General features: G+C 34.5%; 4 protein-coding genes across 4 annotated transcripts; all 4 read right to left on the minus strand.

The window, feature by feature from the left end:
- Window positions 1-565: 565 nt before the first annotated feature.
- LOC7475439 (late embryogenesis abundant protein 1) lies at window positions 566-1,522 on the minus strand. Its single transcript, XM_002314487.4, has 3 exons — window positions 1,158-1,522; window positions 933-1,070; window positions 566-817 (listed from the first exon to the last, which is right to left on the minus strand). Exons 1-3 carry the CDS (start codon window positions 1,209-1,211, stop codon window positions 734-736), a joined length of 276 nt encoding a protein of 91 aa, XP_002314523.1. The 5' UTR covers window positions 1,212-1,522; the 3' UTR covers window positions 566-733.
- Window positions 1,523-3,025: 1,503 nt separating this feature from the next.
- Window positions 3,026-5,978, minus strand: LOC7475438 (beta-amylase 1, chloroplastic). Its single transcript, XM_002314486.4, has 4 exons — window positions 5,248-5,978; window positions 4,730-4,940; window positions 4,250-4,360; window positions 3,026-4,161 (listed from the first exon to the last, which is right to left on the minus strand). Exons 1-4 carry the CDS (start codon window positions 5,877-5,879, stop codon window positions 3,355-3,357), a joined length of 1,761 nt encoding a protein of 586 aa, XP_002314522.2. The 5' UTR covers window positions 5,880-5,978; the 3' UTR covers window positions 3,026-3,354.
- A 3,284-nt stretch (window positions 5,979-9,262) lies between these two features.
- On the minus strand, window positions 9,263-10,182 carry LOC7475437 (cell wall / vacuolar inhibitor of fructosidase 1). The gene has a single exon (XM_002314485.4). It carries the CDS (start codon window positions 9,976-9,978, stop codon window positions 9,442-9,444), a length of 537 nt encoding a protein of 178 aa, XP_002314521.1. The 5' UTR covers window positions 9,979-10,182; the 3' UTR covers window positions 9,263-9,441.
- Window positions 10,183-13,882: 3,700 nt separating this feature from the next.
- LOC7460003 (small acidic protein 1) lies at window positions 13,883-14,307 on the minus strand. Its single transcript, XM_002314484.4, has one exon. The coding sequence runs from the start codon at window positions 14,219-14,221 to the stop codon at window positions 14,033-14,035; it is 189 nt and encodes a 62-aa protein (XP_002314520.1). The 5' UTR covers window positions 14,222-14,307; the 3' UTR covers window positions 13,883-14,032.
- Between the last annotated feature and the right edge of the window lie 3,186 nt (window positions 14,308-17,493).

The raw sequence follows: 17,493 nt of genomic DNA on the forward strand, positions 1-17,493 counted from the left end.
ACTATTCTTAATTTAAGATTTTTTTTTATTTGACAATAAGCGGTATTTTGTTTTTTAATCAATTTACATATCAAATAAAAAAATCATATTAATTTTTTTTGCGTTGAGATGAATTTAAGAATTTCTTATAGATACGTTTTTAGATTTTAAACTCAATCTCTTTGAACACTAGTTAATAATTTTGAAACTCGGTCTGGAGGGTCGATCCGAGATCCGGCCGATTCGGGACTGGAATTGGGCCGGATTGAAGAAAAAAAGAAAAGGAAAAATCTGGTATAATCCGGCTGACCCGGCGGGTTGACTCGACAACCTGGTCAAGACCCGGTTGTAAATCCGTTGACTTTTATTTTTTATTTTTATTTTATTAAAATAATATTTGATTTTAAAAAAAAAAACTAACCCGGCCGATTCTTAAAACTAAGAGCTAGATGCATTAATGTGCTTCGTATCTTTTTCTTCTTTTTTGTTTTCTCATATGAAGAACATCGGTTTTAGACCTGTCAATCCTTGCATTTACTTTATCGCATCGATGTTTACTTTTAATAAGAAAATTGAAGGAAAAACAAGAAAGAAGAGAGAACTTTTATTACATCTGAGAGGGGTCCCAAAACAAATGGAAAAGGAACAAAGTGCTATACTTGTCCATGCAAAAAGAAGAGCAATTGCATCAGCAGCATATCCATAAATCGGAATCCGGTTGCTCGGCAGACCATGTATAGCAGAGGTTATTCTTTCATTTCTTATTCTGACCTATACCAAGCGTGTTCTTCACAGAGTCCATTGCATCCTGAGCCACATGCTTCACTTGCTCTCCAGTCTGTGTACACAAGAAAAATAGATGCGAACAAAATTAATTGATTTCTTTGAAATCACCCTAAAGCCTAAAGGGTACAAGGCATGCTCAAGGGTTAAGAGAGGAGATATATAGTTACCTGCTGCAGGAAACCAGCACTGTGATCCTTCTCTAGTTGAGCAGAATCTCCGGTTGACTGAGCACCAGCTGATGTGCTGTCTCTACAGGCTGCATTTGCTGTATCCTGGATGGTTTCAGTCCACTGTTCTACCTTAGCCTGCACCAAATTTAACGAACAAATTAAATTATATTCCTACCTTGATAATATTATTCCCTGTGTGCATGCTTCACGTGTTTTTCCTACCTGGGTGTTGCCTTTGGTTTGGCCTGCATTGAAGCTTTGCTGCATGTTAGACATATTTCCTTGGGTAATATGTAAACTTGATTTTCTAATCTGGGATTCAAATGTATCAGTACTGCGCTTGTATACTCACTGTGCTTGCAGTGAGTGCACATATATAGCGACGGGGGAATGAGGAAGAGGAGGTGGTAATATTTCTCTTAGAGCGGGTTTTCCTGCTTTTGAAGTGGAATTTGAGGGCCTCTGCTGGTTTGCTCGGTTAATTGATCCATATGATCCTCTACGAAGAGAGAAATACGGATCTTCGCACTTCGGATGGCTATCTGCCATCCATTTTTATATTTCTGGTTATATCTATACTTTTCTTAACAAAATTACATACTAGCAAATAAAATGTATTAAAATATTGGTTAAATTCAATTTACAACTGCATCTGCCCATATAATAAAAAATAAACAAGAAACTAAGGGGAAATTAAGCATTAAATATGAAGAAATATTAGATAATAAGAGTATGCATCTATTGAACTTATTAATTAAGACGCGTTTGCTTGTGTTTTTTTTTCTTCTTTTCTCCTATAACATGATCAATAAGGTAGTACCACAATGAATTGCATGTGATGCATATTTAAAATCTTATAATTCTTTTATTTGGAATCATTTTATTTGTTTAGACAATCCCTACATCTCGTTTTTAGGCCTATGTTAGTCTTTTAACAAACCCGAATCGGTCCAGCTATCGGATCGATCGGATCCCGAGTCAACTTGCTGGACCGGTATGAGTTTAATAACTATAATATTAAAAGCTTGAAATTTGTCTTATTTTCTTATATATACGAGGCTGAATTGGTATTTTTAAGGTTCTAAGATCTGGTAGTGTTTTTTTTTTTCATTTTTATTGTCTCTATAATATATAAAAAAATTTTGAAAAATAATTCACTTGTACATGTGTAAAATATTTTGTTCTACTTAAATTTCCAGCCTTGCAATCCTGGAGGCTTGCATGCCTCATGTGAAGGTAAGCGGCAAGCTAAAAATCTTCCAAGCAGCAATTTAAAAGGCAGCTAAATGACATTTAGTTAAGAACTACGCGGTCGGATAAAAAACAATTATAACATAAAAAAATATTAGGATATAGATAAATATTAGTTATTGTTATTAAATTAGGGTTAGTGGATTAATTTTGAAATTTTTTTGTTTAATATGAGTTTTAAAAAAATTAACGTGATCAGTTCAATTACAACCTGAGTGATTATTAAAGAAAATTTAAGAATAAAATTAAAATAAAAAATATAAAGTTGGAAGAAAAAAAACTATCTCAACTTGATTAATTGCTTAGTTTAGGTTTAAAATTAAAAATTTAAGTTATGTCCCAACGTGGTCCAAGTGATATAGTTAAAATATCAGTTTGAAAAAAATTAAAAATGAAATTAAAAAAAACGTTACACCCTAATGGAGTGAAAATAAAAAATCGGGTATTGAAATTGCAATATTAGCCAAGTTAGCACAGGGTTATATCAGGAAAAGGGAAATTGAAGTTATTAAGGAGGCGGCACGTGCGATGGCTTTGACAAGAAGACTGCCCAGCACGATCTTCCAATCTCAATTCAAATGCTAGCTATGCTTTTCTATAAAACCTAATTCCAGTTCTATATTGATTTGGTGAATAAAACTCTGTGGCTTACAATGACGGGCACAGGAAAATGCAAACATCTTTTTAGGAAATCATGAGATTAATTGTCTTAAGAAACAAAAATATATATGTATCTTTTTTTTGTTTAAAAATATATTAAAATAATTTATTTTATTTTTAATATCAACATATTATAATAATCTAAAATTAATTAAAATAAATAAAGAAATTTCAAAACAGAAAAACAAAAACACACAAATAATATTACCCTGTTGAGTGAAAATTACAATCCAGACGTGATACTTCATCAAAATAAAGGAGAGCAAGTGGTACATACATGATGTTTTTTTTTTTTTAGGAAAAAAATACAAATTCCTTGCATTGAACATTAAGGGTTTCCAGAGAGTTCCTACATTATAAGAACAATATGGCACATTTCACAGCCCCTTCTCAACTACTTTGGTGCTAAGAGCACTTCTATAGCCATAGCATATGAAAAGCAGCCATGGCTAAAGCAGGGGGACTTGGGCTGCTGTTTCTGTGGTTTGTTACAAGAAGTCCGCCACATCTAGTGCATGAGAGCCACAGCAGCCTCCTGTACTAAAGGTTGACTTACATGCACAAAATGCTCAGCTTCCCTCTCAACCTCCTCCCAGCACCGGTCAGTACTCTTCCCTTCCTTCATCTTCTTCACAAATGCCACAAAGCGTCTCCAGTTATCTGGCTGGAATAAGTGAGGGTTCATTCTCAAGTACGTAAACGCACACATCTCCTTATCATCTGAACTTTCATCAATATTCAATGATGATGCTTGCAAAATTTGCTCGTGTGCGTACTCATCATATCTTGGCAGTGCATTTTCCCCGGCAAGAGGGATATCTGCTTCCCGAGTTGCTAGTGCCACTTGCCTCACAAGCTTCTCAGGGGCACAAAGGGCATCCTGTGGCTGTTCATGGTCACGCATTTCTATGCAAGTGAAATTGAATATAGCACCATGCCGAGCTAACATTCGAGCAATAGGAAGGTAACCATCTCTGAATCTTGTGTTATAATATCCTGCCGTGAGTTCTGGGGCATGAGACCGGGTTCCATAGTGCCAATGAATTCCTGCAATCTTCACTGAGATCTTTACACCAATATTCTCAAAGGTTGCCTTTGCTGATGACAATATTCTCTCACCATGGTCCAAGAGCATCTGAGAGTACCAAGTGAGGAAGAATTCACCGTAGGGACTGGTCCAACCACCACCTTCTTTTCTGAAAAACTGAGTGTCTTCCGGCCAGTTGTTGTACTCACCAGCATCAGTAGGGCCTGTACTACCCCATTCTGGCTTACCAGCAGCTTCAGCTGCTGCTTTCAAGCTACTCAACATATACTGCATCATGTAACAGATATCAAGTAAGATTCACAAGATTACAAGTTGATGGTTTAATCCCTTAAGAAGTAAAAGAGAAAGTAAATACCTTGTCATAACATTGGAAAGCTCCGATTCCTGGAAATCTCCAGGTTCCATTCTGCTCCGGGTATGAAGGATAGCGGAGCTCACCTGCTGGACCCATTCCCACTTGGATTTCCTGGATAGAACAAATTCTAAATAGTTTAGACAACAGACTTCTTTCAAGACATACTTGTGACATCATTGCTCTAACTTGTTGACAATATCAATTCGTTACCAATGATGACAAATTATTCAAGCAAAGACATCAAACCACTAGAATCAATTATTCGAGTACTAAAAGGGCTCTATCATGCAGGGAAATGACAAAGCAAACCACACGCATAATTAAGCCAAGATGCAGCCCAACAGAGACAGATTACCCTCGAAAAATGAAAGCTATAATGGAGCACAATCAAAACTAATCATATTCAACCCAAAACAGTTTAACACAATCATGATTTATAACTATTGAAAAAGGAAGAAACAGCCGTGATTAAGCAATTACCACAATGGTGTCACCAAGAAGGTGTTTGAAGTTGTCTCTAAAGGCCCGCATAAAATCAGAGTAACATTGCACAGGTGTCCTCCCCTTGAGAACTGGAAGGGTATCGCATCCAAGTGATATATACTCATGATTCCTCCTTCCCCACTGATCAGTGTATGCAAGGTCTTGATCTTTATCAATCTCCTCCACGGCCCATTTGGGTAATGGAATCCTGCATCCAGTAATTTAAAAACCAATTCACACTTCCAATACAAGCAGCTCAGGGTACTATCAAAAACAGATTTTACATTGACCTTCCACGGATGGTAATTTTTGTTCATGTCACTGAAAAAAGAAAAAAGAAAAAGTACTTTTTCAAGTGCCAAGGAATCTAGAAAACTCCACGTTTTCTGACAGATCCCAAGCCAACCGCCCACGCGAGCTTAGACATATGTGGCCAACAGCAGCGAGTGTATTTCACGCTCATAAGTAAAAGGTAAGGTACACTAAATTCTAAAAAAGCAGGAAATAAAACATACGTGCAAGAATCTCCAACGTTGCCACCACACTGATGAAACGACATAACAGCTTGAACCTTGAGACCATGTCGTTTAGCCATTTCTAACAGCTCGGTATACCCTCCCCAATTATACACACCCGGCGCATCTCTCTCCACTAATCCCCACCAAACATCCACCATCAACCCTTCCACACCTGCACTCTTCAACGCCTGCAAACTAGCATTCATTGCTTTCTTTCTATTCAACGTGTTCCCCATCGTTACACTATCCAATGGCATCATCACATAAACTGGCACTCCCTTCTCCTTCTCTGTCTTCCCCTCTTTATACATCTTCTCTTCTTCTGCTGCCTTACTCTCATCCAATGTCATAAATTCCAATGTTTCTGTCGCGAATGCTCGGCATGCCACTGATAGATCTGGACGGATGCCGTTACTTCCGCTTAATATAGGAGACCTGCAAGGGCTTGTTGGTTGTGATTTTTGCTCTATCGTTTCCGGTTTTATGATTTTGCATCGGATGCTTGGGATTGGAGTTTTCCACGCCGCCGCCGCGCTGGAGTCACTGCCGGTGCTTGCGCTCGTTATTGATTCTGCTTGGATTGGTGTTCCAGCTAGAGCTCCGATCTGAAATGTTATATTCATTGCCATTTCTGTACAAATTATACAAAAAAAAAAAAAGTTCTTTTTCTTTTTCCTTTTCGCTTTTCAGCTACAACGAAAGCCGTTGAATTTTGAATGTGTAGGAAATGAAGAAGGTGAAGAGGGATGGCGAATTTATTTATAGATACTGCGAGGATAATATTTAAGTCAATCCCTTTTTCGTACCGTAAATGAAACGCCACGTGTCCCATATGACACGTGGCGGAAATAGAGGCGCGATGAAAGGTGGTGGCTAAGATTTCTCTTGTACAGGTGGTGATGGACGGTGGGATGCGAATGCGCGTGAAAGTTCTGGATGGCAACACGGTTTATATTTTTTTGAAGTGGGGAGGAGCGGATAAGGGAATGGAGAGGCGTGAAGGAACGTGATCGGTCACGTGCTCGTGTCCTGCCTTTTAGGCTTAACGCTTAAGACATGTGTGATAGGGTCTTTTGGGTCCTTTTCTTTTTTTATTTTGTTTTCACTTTTCTGTGGCTGTTTTGACGGGCAAGAAGGGATTTTGAATCTTTGATGTCTCTGGAGGAAAGGTTGTGACACGTGGTAACCGGTGGAAGGAGGAGGTGGGTGAAGGAGTTAATTGCGCCACGTGTTAGGATAAATCCTTGGCAGTGTCTGGCACGTGGCAAACAGCTATGTGGTAATTTAAATTTGGCGTTCGTTAGTCGTTACTTTATCTGGCAGCCGTGATTGATTGATTGATTGATTGATTGATAACGAGAGGTGGGGAGACAAGCAGAGGCCTTCATTAGAGAGCAGGGGTCCAGCCCACAAGTACAAAAATAGGCCTGGAAGAAGGCCTTAAGTTCTAAAGCTGGGCCTCTGATAGTACAAACAAACCCAATTCAATCAGATGCAGAACTAGATTTTTAGGATGGCAATAAAGCTCAACCGATGAAGGTTAAATTACAAGATCAACTTAGAAGTAACTAGATTTGATGCTCTTCGCCGGGGGCTGGAAAAAAAAAATTAATGTAAAAAAATATGATAGAATAAAAAAAAATTCAAGTTCTAAGTTCAGTAATTCAAATAATATAAAAAAAATATAGTAAAATAAAACAAATGAAGAAAAAACCAGACCTGGGTTAATCCAAATTATCAAACAATCTAATACTAACTTAATAGAAGGGAAATCGCAAGAAAAGAAAAACAAAGCAAAAAACCAAAAAAGTACTCACCTTAAAAAAAATAAGGATAAAATTTAACAAGAAAAGACGCAAGAAAGATGAAATTTTAAAAAAAAAGATGATAGATAAAATAAATAGCAATTAACATAACGAGTACAAGATTTGAAAGATTTAAACATGGATGAAATTTAAAAACATTTATAATTTGATAGATTATTTGTAAATTAAAAAAGTATAGAGGGTTAAATTAAAGAGAATTATAAGGGAGCAACTCAACAGAAGGCAAACCATAAAAAAACAAAACAAAAGGATAAAAATAAAAAAACATCATCTTAAAAAAAACTCGAACAAACCTTCTGAATCTTTTATAATTTTTAAAAGTCACATCCCATGAAATCTTGGACCTGAATTAAATAAAAAAACTCAATTATCAACCAATTTAATTTTAAAAGATAAAATCGGTGAAAATTATTGCTAAAAAAAGCTTGCAATAGGAAAAAAAAAAGCAAAGAAAAAAATAGAGATAAAATTTGATAGAAAAAAACCCAAGAAAAATAAAATTTGAAAAAAAACATTTATAATTTCATGGATCATTAAAGGATTAAAAAATGTCAAGGTGTGAAATTGAAAAACAATGGTGGGCTAACCACAAAACAAAACAAAAAGGATAAAAAATTAAAAAAAAATCACCTTAAAAAAAGAGAAAAAAAACCAAGTAAATCCGGGCGAACATTTTAAATCTACTATAACCTCTAAAACTCACAACCTGTGAAATCTTGAACCCGATTTCAATTAAAAAACTTAATTCACAACCAACATAATTGGGAAGGATGAAGTTGGTGAAAAATTAAAGATAAAAAAAACTTGTAAAAACCAAAAAATAATAACGAAAAGAATGAGGATAAAATGTAATAGAAAATAATCATAAGAAGGATGAAATTTGAAAAATAAATTTTAAAATGATGTCAAAAAAATAAGTAGAAATTACAAGAATAAAACAAAATTTAAAAGATTAAAAAAATCACAGGGGTGAAATTAAAAAATATTTGTAATTTGATAGGTTATTCATATATTTAAAAATGAAAACATTGTAATTTGAAAGATTATTTATAAATTAAAAATAGTAGGGATTAAATTGAAAAGCATTTATAATTTCATAGCTTATTGGAAAAAATAAATAGTGATCAAAAGCACATGGACTAAACGTGAAGAAAAAAACAATTGTAGGGGTTGGCTGCTCATAAATTTTGCATGAGGTGGTGTGAAATTCGAGGAAAAATAAAAAGGGCTTTAACGTCAAACCAGCAGTGTGTCAGGTACACGCGCTACACCACTGTGTGCAGGGCGCCGTGATCTACGAAACGTCTCTCTAGAATGCAGCGTTTGGTGATTGGACAGCCCCACACGCGCTATTTGAACGGCATCTGGGTCGTCCACCCGCTGGTGCTTGCTTAGATTTTTTTAATGATATTTAATATATGATTATTTCAATAATACCCCCCAGTAACCTCTAAATCTACAACAAAACTAATGTAAAATGATAAAAAAAAAAAAAACCATCATAAGAGAGTTGTATTGTTTCTATCTCCAGTAGTGTTATAGTAATTCTACTATTCCAAAAAAATAAAATAACAAAAACACCTCTAAGTCAAAAAAAATTTAGAATTATTTATTCCAATACTAAATTTGTAATTGTATTGTGCATTAAAACAAATAACAAATATAACCTCATATAATATGTTAAAGATTTTTGTGTTATGGTGAGAAGACAATATAACCTCCAAAGCTTAGTTCTATGTTTTTTTTTTTTTTCAATGGCAAATTAATAATAAAAAAATATATCTTTGGCTATAGTAATATTTTATAATTTTCAATTGTAATCTTGAAATATTTCCTTGGTTATTATATATACAACGGGAAGCCATGTTTAAATAAGTGATTGTATAAATACTTTGTAATTGACCCACCCATTTGTGAAATGATATTGGGCAAATCTTAAAACTGGCCCCTATCTATAAAGATAGTTTAAATTTTACCTCCAAACAAGTTTTTGTATCAATCGTATCCTTTAAATTTAAGAAATTACAGGTTAAATCTTTTCATGCGTACATGGTCTTGGATTCCATCCAAACTGTATCTTCGGGTGATATAAATATCATTTATAAAGAATTTAATAATTTCTGTTAAGTAATTTTAATAGAAAGTCTCAGTTGAGAAATGAAAATTATTTGAGAACAAGATCTATATATTAAAAAAAAAACTTGCTTATTTCTTATAATAAAATAGAATCCCCTTTTCTTATATCATCTCATTGCTTATAACGAACGAGGCTATAATTGCTAGTAGGCATAATACTGATACTGGGAATTAGCCTCCAAGGACTCGTTTATAAGAGATTTGAATCCACAAGCAAGAGAAAAATCTATCAAAGTAACAGCCTGGTGATGGCAGAAGCAACTACTGAGGTGTCATGCACTTCCCTGTTCAGATTGGTCAGGGGAGATTTGCCGTGGAAACCGTCTTCGCAAGAAGTGGCTTCAACGGCAGCATCATTTGTACCATTTTCAGCAAATTTAGGGTCGCCCTTCTGCAGGGCTTCAATAGCTTCCGGGATGTCGGCTGTTAAAATTGCATCGTAGCAGCTGGCACAAAACCTCAAAGGTCGCCTTAATCCTGGGCTCCTTTTAAGCTCCTGGTTGATGAATCTCAGTGCTGTGCTTGCTTTAGCCCTCACTATATCGACCATGATGAGTGCTAGCCCCTGGACATCTGCTCCGGAGCTTTTAGGGACAGACTTAAGAGAAGTGACACAGAGGTTGTAGTACGGTGTGTGCTTGCATGTTTGTGCTATCAGATCATTGGCAGCAGACTGGACAATAGTGCACTGGCTTGTTAGCAGAAGGGTGGCGGTGAAGAGTGAAGGAGAAAGAAAGATGAAACTCAGGGACAGAGAATTCTTCATCTTCGCAGGATGTCGTGCTAGTGATTGCTAGTGACTGCTATTCTGCCAAGAAGACGCATGCTTTTATAGTGGAGTTTGGCTGCTGCCTCTTCTCTTTTCCCTTCACATTTAACCATGTATTATTAAACCTTAGGTGTCTGGATTAAATGTTTCAGTTTCACATTCGTTTAATTCAGGGCTTTCAATTGCATGCAAAGGTTTATTTAAGGCAAGAACTGAAATTTTGGCCGACTTTCTCGGATGGAAGAACAAATATAATTGGACTTTACCCTCCTAGTAAGGCAATGTTATTATTACCCTGTTTGGAAGAGATTTTCAACCTTTTTTTTTTTTGTTAAAGTTTAGATTTTGTTTTTGCTTTGAATTAATTTTGTTTTGGTGTTTTAAATTATATTTATGTGTTTATATTAAAAATAAATTTTAAAAATAAAAAATATATTATTTTAATAACTTTTCAAATAAAAAATATTTTAAAATAATAATCACCAACACCCTATGAAAACATAACAACTATACATTGAAAACAGCTAACTTAGCAAGATTATGACACCATCACTCAAAAAAAGACACTTAAAGTTCTTGATAAGAGAGCAACTTGCGACAATTCTATGATGATAATCTAATCATTCTTCCTCTAAAAGATATTTTTTTTTAATTGAATTATGTTAAATGGTAATGGCCCTTCTCTTTATTGCTTGAAATAGACAAGCCTTTTGATGTAGTAAGGCAATGTTGTTGTTATTATTATTATGTTTGGAAGAGATTTTTAACCTGTATTTTATTAAAATTTAATTTAATTTAATTTGAGTATTTTAGATATGTGCTAATATTAAAAATAAATTTTTAAAAATAAAAATATATATTATTTTGATGATTTTCCGAACAAAAAATATTTTAAAAATAACCGCTACGATCATTTCAAAATCTTTTATATCCTTAAAAACAGCTAACTAGATAGGATAACGATAACATCAATCAAAAAATACACTTAAAGTTATTGATAAAAAAGCAACTAGCCGCAACTCTAAGATGATGGAATCATTCTTCATCTAAAAGATAATTTTTTTTTTAATTGAATTATACTAAATGGTAATGCCCTTCTCTTTATTGATTGAAACAGACAAGCCTTTTGATGTTGTGATGTGTGAAAGAAAGCAAGATAATATGAACAAAAGCTAGAAAAACAATGTCACTTTGCTAACAACTGCAGCAGCAGTTCTGATGCCATGACTCCATTCACAATCTCTGGTCCTCTGTTCATGGAGGGCAATTCATTTCCACCAAAGAGACGAAACTCTCAATTTGGAAAACGACATTCGGCTGCAAATTTCATTTTCCCCAGTGACAGCCTCTCTGAATATCTGAAATTAGGTTAGTGTTGGTAACGCGGTTCAAACCCGTATTTTTTTAAAAAATAATTTTTTATTTATTTACAAAAAATAATTTAAAATAAAATTATCATCAACCTTATGAACATATCAGTATCCAATGGTGTTGTGTCAAGCTCATTTAAGCCTTGGCGTACCACGTGGTCTAGTACTTTACTGGAACAAAAGTCATTGATTTGGGGTTGTAGAACCTCGGAAAGTCCAAAAAGTCAAGAGCATTTGGGATGTCCATTAGACGTTACGTGACAACAACCTCAAATAAGAAGAAGCTCGTCGAGATCTTGTGAGAACCAACATAACCTTGGACGAGGTTGATACACTCGTGGTCAGTTGCTATCCCTGAATACAATAGTTCCTGGTCAAACTTGGTTCACTCGTCATTACTGATCATGAGAACAAAACATATATTAAATAAGAAACTGTGTATGCCTTATTATACATTGATGCAATTATTGATATTGGTAATAAACAGTTCATAAAATCCAAGAAAAAATTGTGATTTTTAAAAGGTTTTCACCAACCTCATCACCTACAGGATTCATTCTTATGTATTTTTTTATTAACGTGGATATCCGGATTCCTGTACACACCTCGATTAATTCAACGGACCCTGAAGTTAACGATCATGTAAACCTCCACCCTGAAGTTAACGATCATGTAAGCCTCCAGTGGCTTTAATGAAACTCGAACTTGTGACTATTAAGGAGCAAATTCAAAACCTAATCAGTTGATCTACCTCTTAGAATTCGTTCTTCACTAATTTGATGATAACGTTGCCAAGAATTCGTTCTTCACGTATTTGATGATATCGTTACCAAATATCCATTTACATCGCTAAATCTCAAGCCAGAAATCATGCAGGCAGGGAGACAGCGTTGTGCTTGACAACTTACTAGCGAGGATGCTTGATCACGAATGGAGGAAAAGTTAAACTCTGCCGCGGCAAATGCAGTTTGCATTATTGATTACCAGAATCTGTCTAGTGCTGAATACTTGGAGGATTCGTCCAGAAAGATGTATACTGGTTTTTCGTGGACAAATTCTGCTCCTATATGCTGAAGTCATGCCCGTTGGAGGTCTAGCTTGTGCACCTCACGGGCAATTACTATTTTGGGCACCCCCTTTGACAAAAAGACTTGGACAATATAGTTTTCTATAATTCTAATTCCAAGTATGATGGGTTCTCTAAGGAAACAACGGATTAGAAGAGGGCTTCAGTCATCATAAATCGTCTTTGTTTTGTATAAAAGAAGAAGAAAAAATGTTGTCTGAAATAATTTTAAGCTATGGCACAAATCAACGCATTACACCTCAGAGAGTTGCGGACGAGAAGAGGGCAAAATAAACTTCAACTAGGCCTCGAACAATCAATAGTTAAATACCCAGTCCAATTACTACAAGACCTGCTTCATGGCACAAAGCTCATCAGCTAGCCCTACCGCCGCTGGCATTCAAAACATCGAACATATTACATATTACCGTCCGAGTTATATTTCTGATGAACTGCTCAATCCCTCACACATCAGATATCTTAGCAAATGACATGGAACAACTCAGAAACATCTTTAATAAATCTTGAGGTTATCACTACCATGAAAAAGGAATTTTCTAAAATTTCCAAGTACTACCATACATCTGCATACCCATTACAATGCACCAGAAAAACATTCCTAGCAAAATCAACAACATGCCATCAAGACACCAAATAATCCTAGTTCCACAAAAGTCACATACACACTCCTCGAGCCTTCATATTCATCACTCCAGATAGAAGAACATAAGTGATTTAAGCTTATTATTGATGTAGATATCGAAAAGTTTAGCCTGGTTTTATTGTATATTTCTGGGCAACAACGAAGATTTAACCATATCAAGCACCAAGTCCACTTGTTTTTCCAAATGAAAAGCCATGCTGAATGAACTTAAAAATGCAAGGAATTGTCAAAGTCTTCATAAAGGTCTTTGTAACTGCCCCTAGCAGCACCACAGTTGTAAAAAATCAAACTTCGGGAGCACTACAAATTTAAGCACAGTATGTGGCAGATGAAAGTATCATGACACCAAAGAACCACACCTCCCTAATCTTTTATCACATTTAACCAAAACCAGTGTTAATTTACAGACCTGAAAACAGAATTAAATGAAAACTCGTGTTTGCATCATAAGGCCTTCAGGTTCAACAAGCCTAAGCTAAAACATGCACGGAAGAAAAGTAATATAACAATGTCATCGAAGACCCATAATCAAACAGTAAAATACATCAAAAACAACGATAATTTCTCCAACCCTGCAGATACAAACATGCTTCAAACACAAATATTGTTTCAAGTCTCCAGAATAAAACAATCAAAAGAAGATAATTGCAAGAAAGTAATTTCTTCACATCCCGCCTTCTACAGTCATTGCACCAAATCAACATAAACCGCCAAAAAATCCCAATTTTTTGCTAAACCTTCTACAGCAATCAAACACAATTTCATACATTATAGTTTATCAGCAATCAATAATAATAATAATAACAATAATAATAATCAATTAGATATATTTAATTAATAGTTAAAGCAGAACACGAGAAAAATAAGTTGTGTTTCTTTCCCTCTATACTCTCCAATGTTCTAAAGCTAAAAAAAGCCAGGCCAAGTTAAGTAGGTACAGGGAGGGTCAGATTAGTTGATGTCGGAGTCGTCGAAATCGTCTTCGAAATAGTTGAAGAAATCGGCGTCGGCGAGCTTGTTTTCCATGTTGATGACTCCCTCCCCGAACATCTCCAGTGTGTCCACGTCATCTACGTCCATCGCCACAGTCGATCCTTGCTCCTCCATGTCTGCGAATAAGTCTACCTGCATCGGCCTCATCTCTCTCTCTGTTACTGCTGGGAAGGGATTCACTGATCGATTTGGGGCTCATAAACAGACGAACAGAAGAGAGAGAAAATTAAGAACTATATGCAAATAAATAAATAAATATTAATAATATTTAAAAATCAAGATATATTTGAAAATCAAGATATATAATTTTAAAAGAGAAAACATTTAACTGATTTTTTTTATAAATTTGTTTATTAGAATAATTTTTTTTATTTAAACAAGTAATAATAAAAGTAAAGATATAAATTAAATTAATTGAATAAAAAAAAACATCATGCAGTCAATATATATTATAAATATTATCTGAATATATATTTTTATTTTTTTAAAAAAATATTCATATAAAAGATAAAAAAATATAAATGAATCAGAAAAATTATTTAAATTTAAATAAATAATAAAAAATAATTATTATTTAAAAATAATCCACTAAACAAAATAAAAGAGAAGATAGATATTAATATAAATATAAATTTTAAAAATAGAGAAAAAAGCATAAAAAATCATTAATTTTTAAAAATAATTAAAAAAAAACACAAATACCTTATTGTGCCAGGCAACCACAGTTGCCAACCAAAAAACAAATAGAGCCAACAACCTATTTAAGGCTTTATCCAGAGTTGATCATTTTTTATTCGGTTCAGTTTTTATCAAAAACAATAATCAAACTGAAATTTTTTTTAAAAAAAATACAGAAACCAAACCGAAACCAGTTCAAACCGACTGGTTTCGGTTTGGTTTTTTAGGACAAAAATCGGTTCAAATCGGTTCAAACCGGTTTGGCTCGGTTTTTTCCGGTTTGGCTTGAATTTTTTCCGGTTTGGGTTCGGTTCGGTTCAGTTTTTTTGGTTTCAGGCTTATGAAACCGAACCGGTCAGTTTTTTCAAAATTTTAATCGGTTTTTTTTCACGGTTCGGTTTTTTCAGTTTTTTTTTCGGTTTAATCGGTTTTTCGGTTTTTTTGCTCACCCCTAGCTCTATCTATGTTTTAGGTCAAAAATAGGTTTTCCGGGTCAAAAAACTTATCTATGGCATCAAAAAAACTATTTCAAAAACCAAAATCAACACGAAACTAAAAATTAATCCGAGTTTATATTTGTTTTTTCATGAACTTTAAAGGTAAAAAAAAACACTTAGTATGAACTTCTTTCTTCAGATGGAACCATTTGACACAAATATCATCTGTTTTTATGGCATAAACGGTATCAACGACATATTTCTCTCTCTACTGCTAGAATTCGATGACCTCTCTCTTTCTCCTCTCTTAACCAAGGACTACAAAATAAAAAAAATAAATTCTTGTACCAAATATGAAATTGAAAAATATTGAGGTATCAAAATTATACAATTTGTGTCATTTTTTAAGTTTGAAGATTAAAGTGTATCTTTTGCTATACTTATGGCGTGCCACCTATGTTTGACGCCCTTTTCATTTCGGTTCCTCTTTTTTTGATCCTAATATTTCATAAAAAAATCAAAATCAATTAGTCTTTTATTAGGACTAAATCGCTAGAAAAAAAAATTAAAGACCAAATTGAAAAAAAATGTTACATAGTTCATCTATAGTAATGTGTGAGAGGATAAACAATACACTTTTACACAGTGAGAAACCCACGCTTTTTATTTTTATGCTTGATAAAGGAAACAAAATTATGATTAAATAGTTAAATGTTGTTGTTTTTATTTATAAGTACCATAGTTATTAAACTCGGACCGGCTCGGCGGGTCGACCCGATGGCTGGACCGGTCCGGGTTTGTCAAAAGATCGGCCGGTGCAACGACTCGACCAAACCCGGTCGACCTGGCGGGCCGACCTATGACCCGGACAAGATCCGGATGACTCTCTATGGCAGATTTGAGATCTTATCTCTGTCTAGATCTTTCTTGCCGCCTCCAGGCACGACAAGCCTCACAATTTTCCTTTATGGGGGACAAGGCCAGGTGGTGGGAGGAAGTGTGGTGGGAGAGCTTACCGCAGTAGGTCCAGTTATAGTGATTGCAGCATCATTAACAAACATGGCATATGAGAGGCTGTCTTTAGATGAGGATGACCAATTGCTGATGAGAGGCGACCTTTGGATGAGGATGACCAATTGTTGATATAGAGTGGTGGAGGGGGTGGAGGTGGTGGGATTGGGGTTGGGAATAATGGTCCTTTTAATGAAGTAGGAGCGGCTTTCAGGGGGTTGCTTCTTTTTTTTTTTTCCTTCAAATGTGGGTTTTCTCCTATACCCCTTTTTTTTATATTTTTTTAGTTGGTTATTAGCACCTTTTAAAGTTCACTATATAAATATTAGAAAATTGTTTTATTTTTTCAATGTAGGATTTGAAACCCTTTAGTATATATACTTTATGTTCCCGAGAAAAAAGTTATTTTTTTAATGTGGGATTTAAAGTCCTTTCGTATATATACTCTATATTCACAAGAAAAAAGTTGTGTTTTTTCAATGTGAGATAAAAAAACCTTTTAGTTTAAATATTTCAACTTAAAAGGATAACATAATATCTTTTTAATGTGGGATTTGAAGCCTTTTAGAATATATACTCTATGTTCACACGAAAAAAGTTATGTTTTTTCAATGTGGGATTTGAAACCCATTAGTGTATATACTCCTATGTTCCCAAGAAAAAATTCTTTTTTCAATGTGGGATATGAAGTCATTTCGTATATATACTCTATCTTCACAAGAAAAAAGTTATGTTTTTTCAATGTGGGATAAAAAACTTTTTTGATTTAAATACTTCAACTTATAAGTATAATATAATATCTTTTCAATGTGGGATAAAAAACTTTTTAAAATATTCTTTTAAACTTCATTATTTACAACATGCATAGCCTATATTCATATGAATTTTTTCTTAATTTTTTCATATAAAATATTAAAACTTTAAATATATTTTTTTAAAATTTTCCGGGTTAACCCGAGTTGACCCATGAAACCCGGGACCTAGCCCCTTGGCCGAGTCAACACCCCGGCCAGGTTTGATAACTATGATAAGTACTCAGGAACCCATTGTTTTTTAAGATACTATTGGGGTGATCAGGCTATTTGTTTTTTAAGGATGCGTTTGGAATGCAAAATACGAGTAATACAGATGGCGTGTGCAAATTTATTTATAAAGTACACTTTTGTCCCCAATATTTTTTTGCTATCAAGTGATCGGTCCTTTGAAGTTTGCAAAAAATTATTTTGATATTAAACTTCATTTTCTTGGTTTTAGACCTTGTTTTGAGCTTTTGGAGCTTAAAGATTGGTTTCA

This window comes from Populus trichocarpa, chromosome 10 (genome assembly GCF_000002775.5).
Source record: "Populus trichocarpa isolate Nisqually-1 chromosome 10, P.trichocarpa_v4.1, whole genome shotgun sequence".
NCBI classification, from domain to species: domain Eukaryota; kingdom Viridiplantae; phylum Streptophyta; class Magnoliopsida; order Malpighiales; family Salicaceae; genus Populus; species Populus trichocarpa.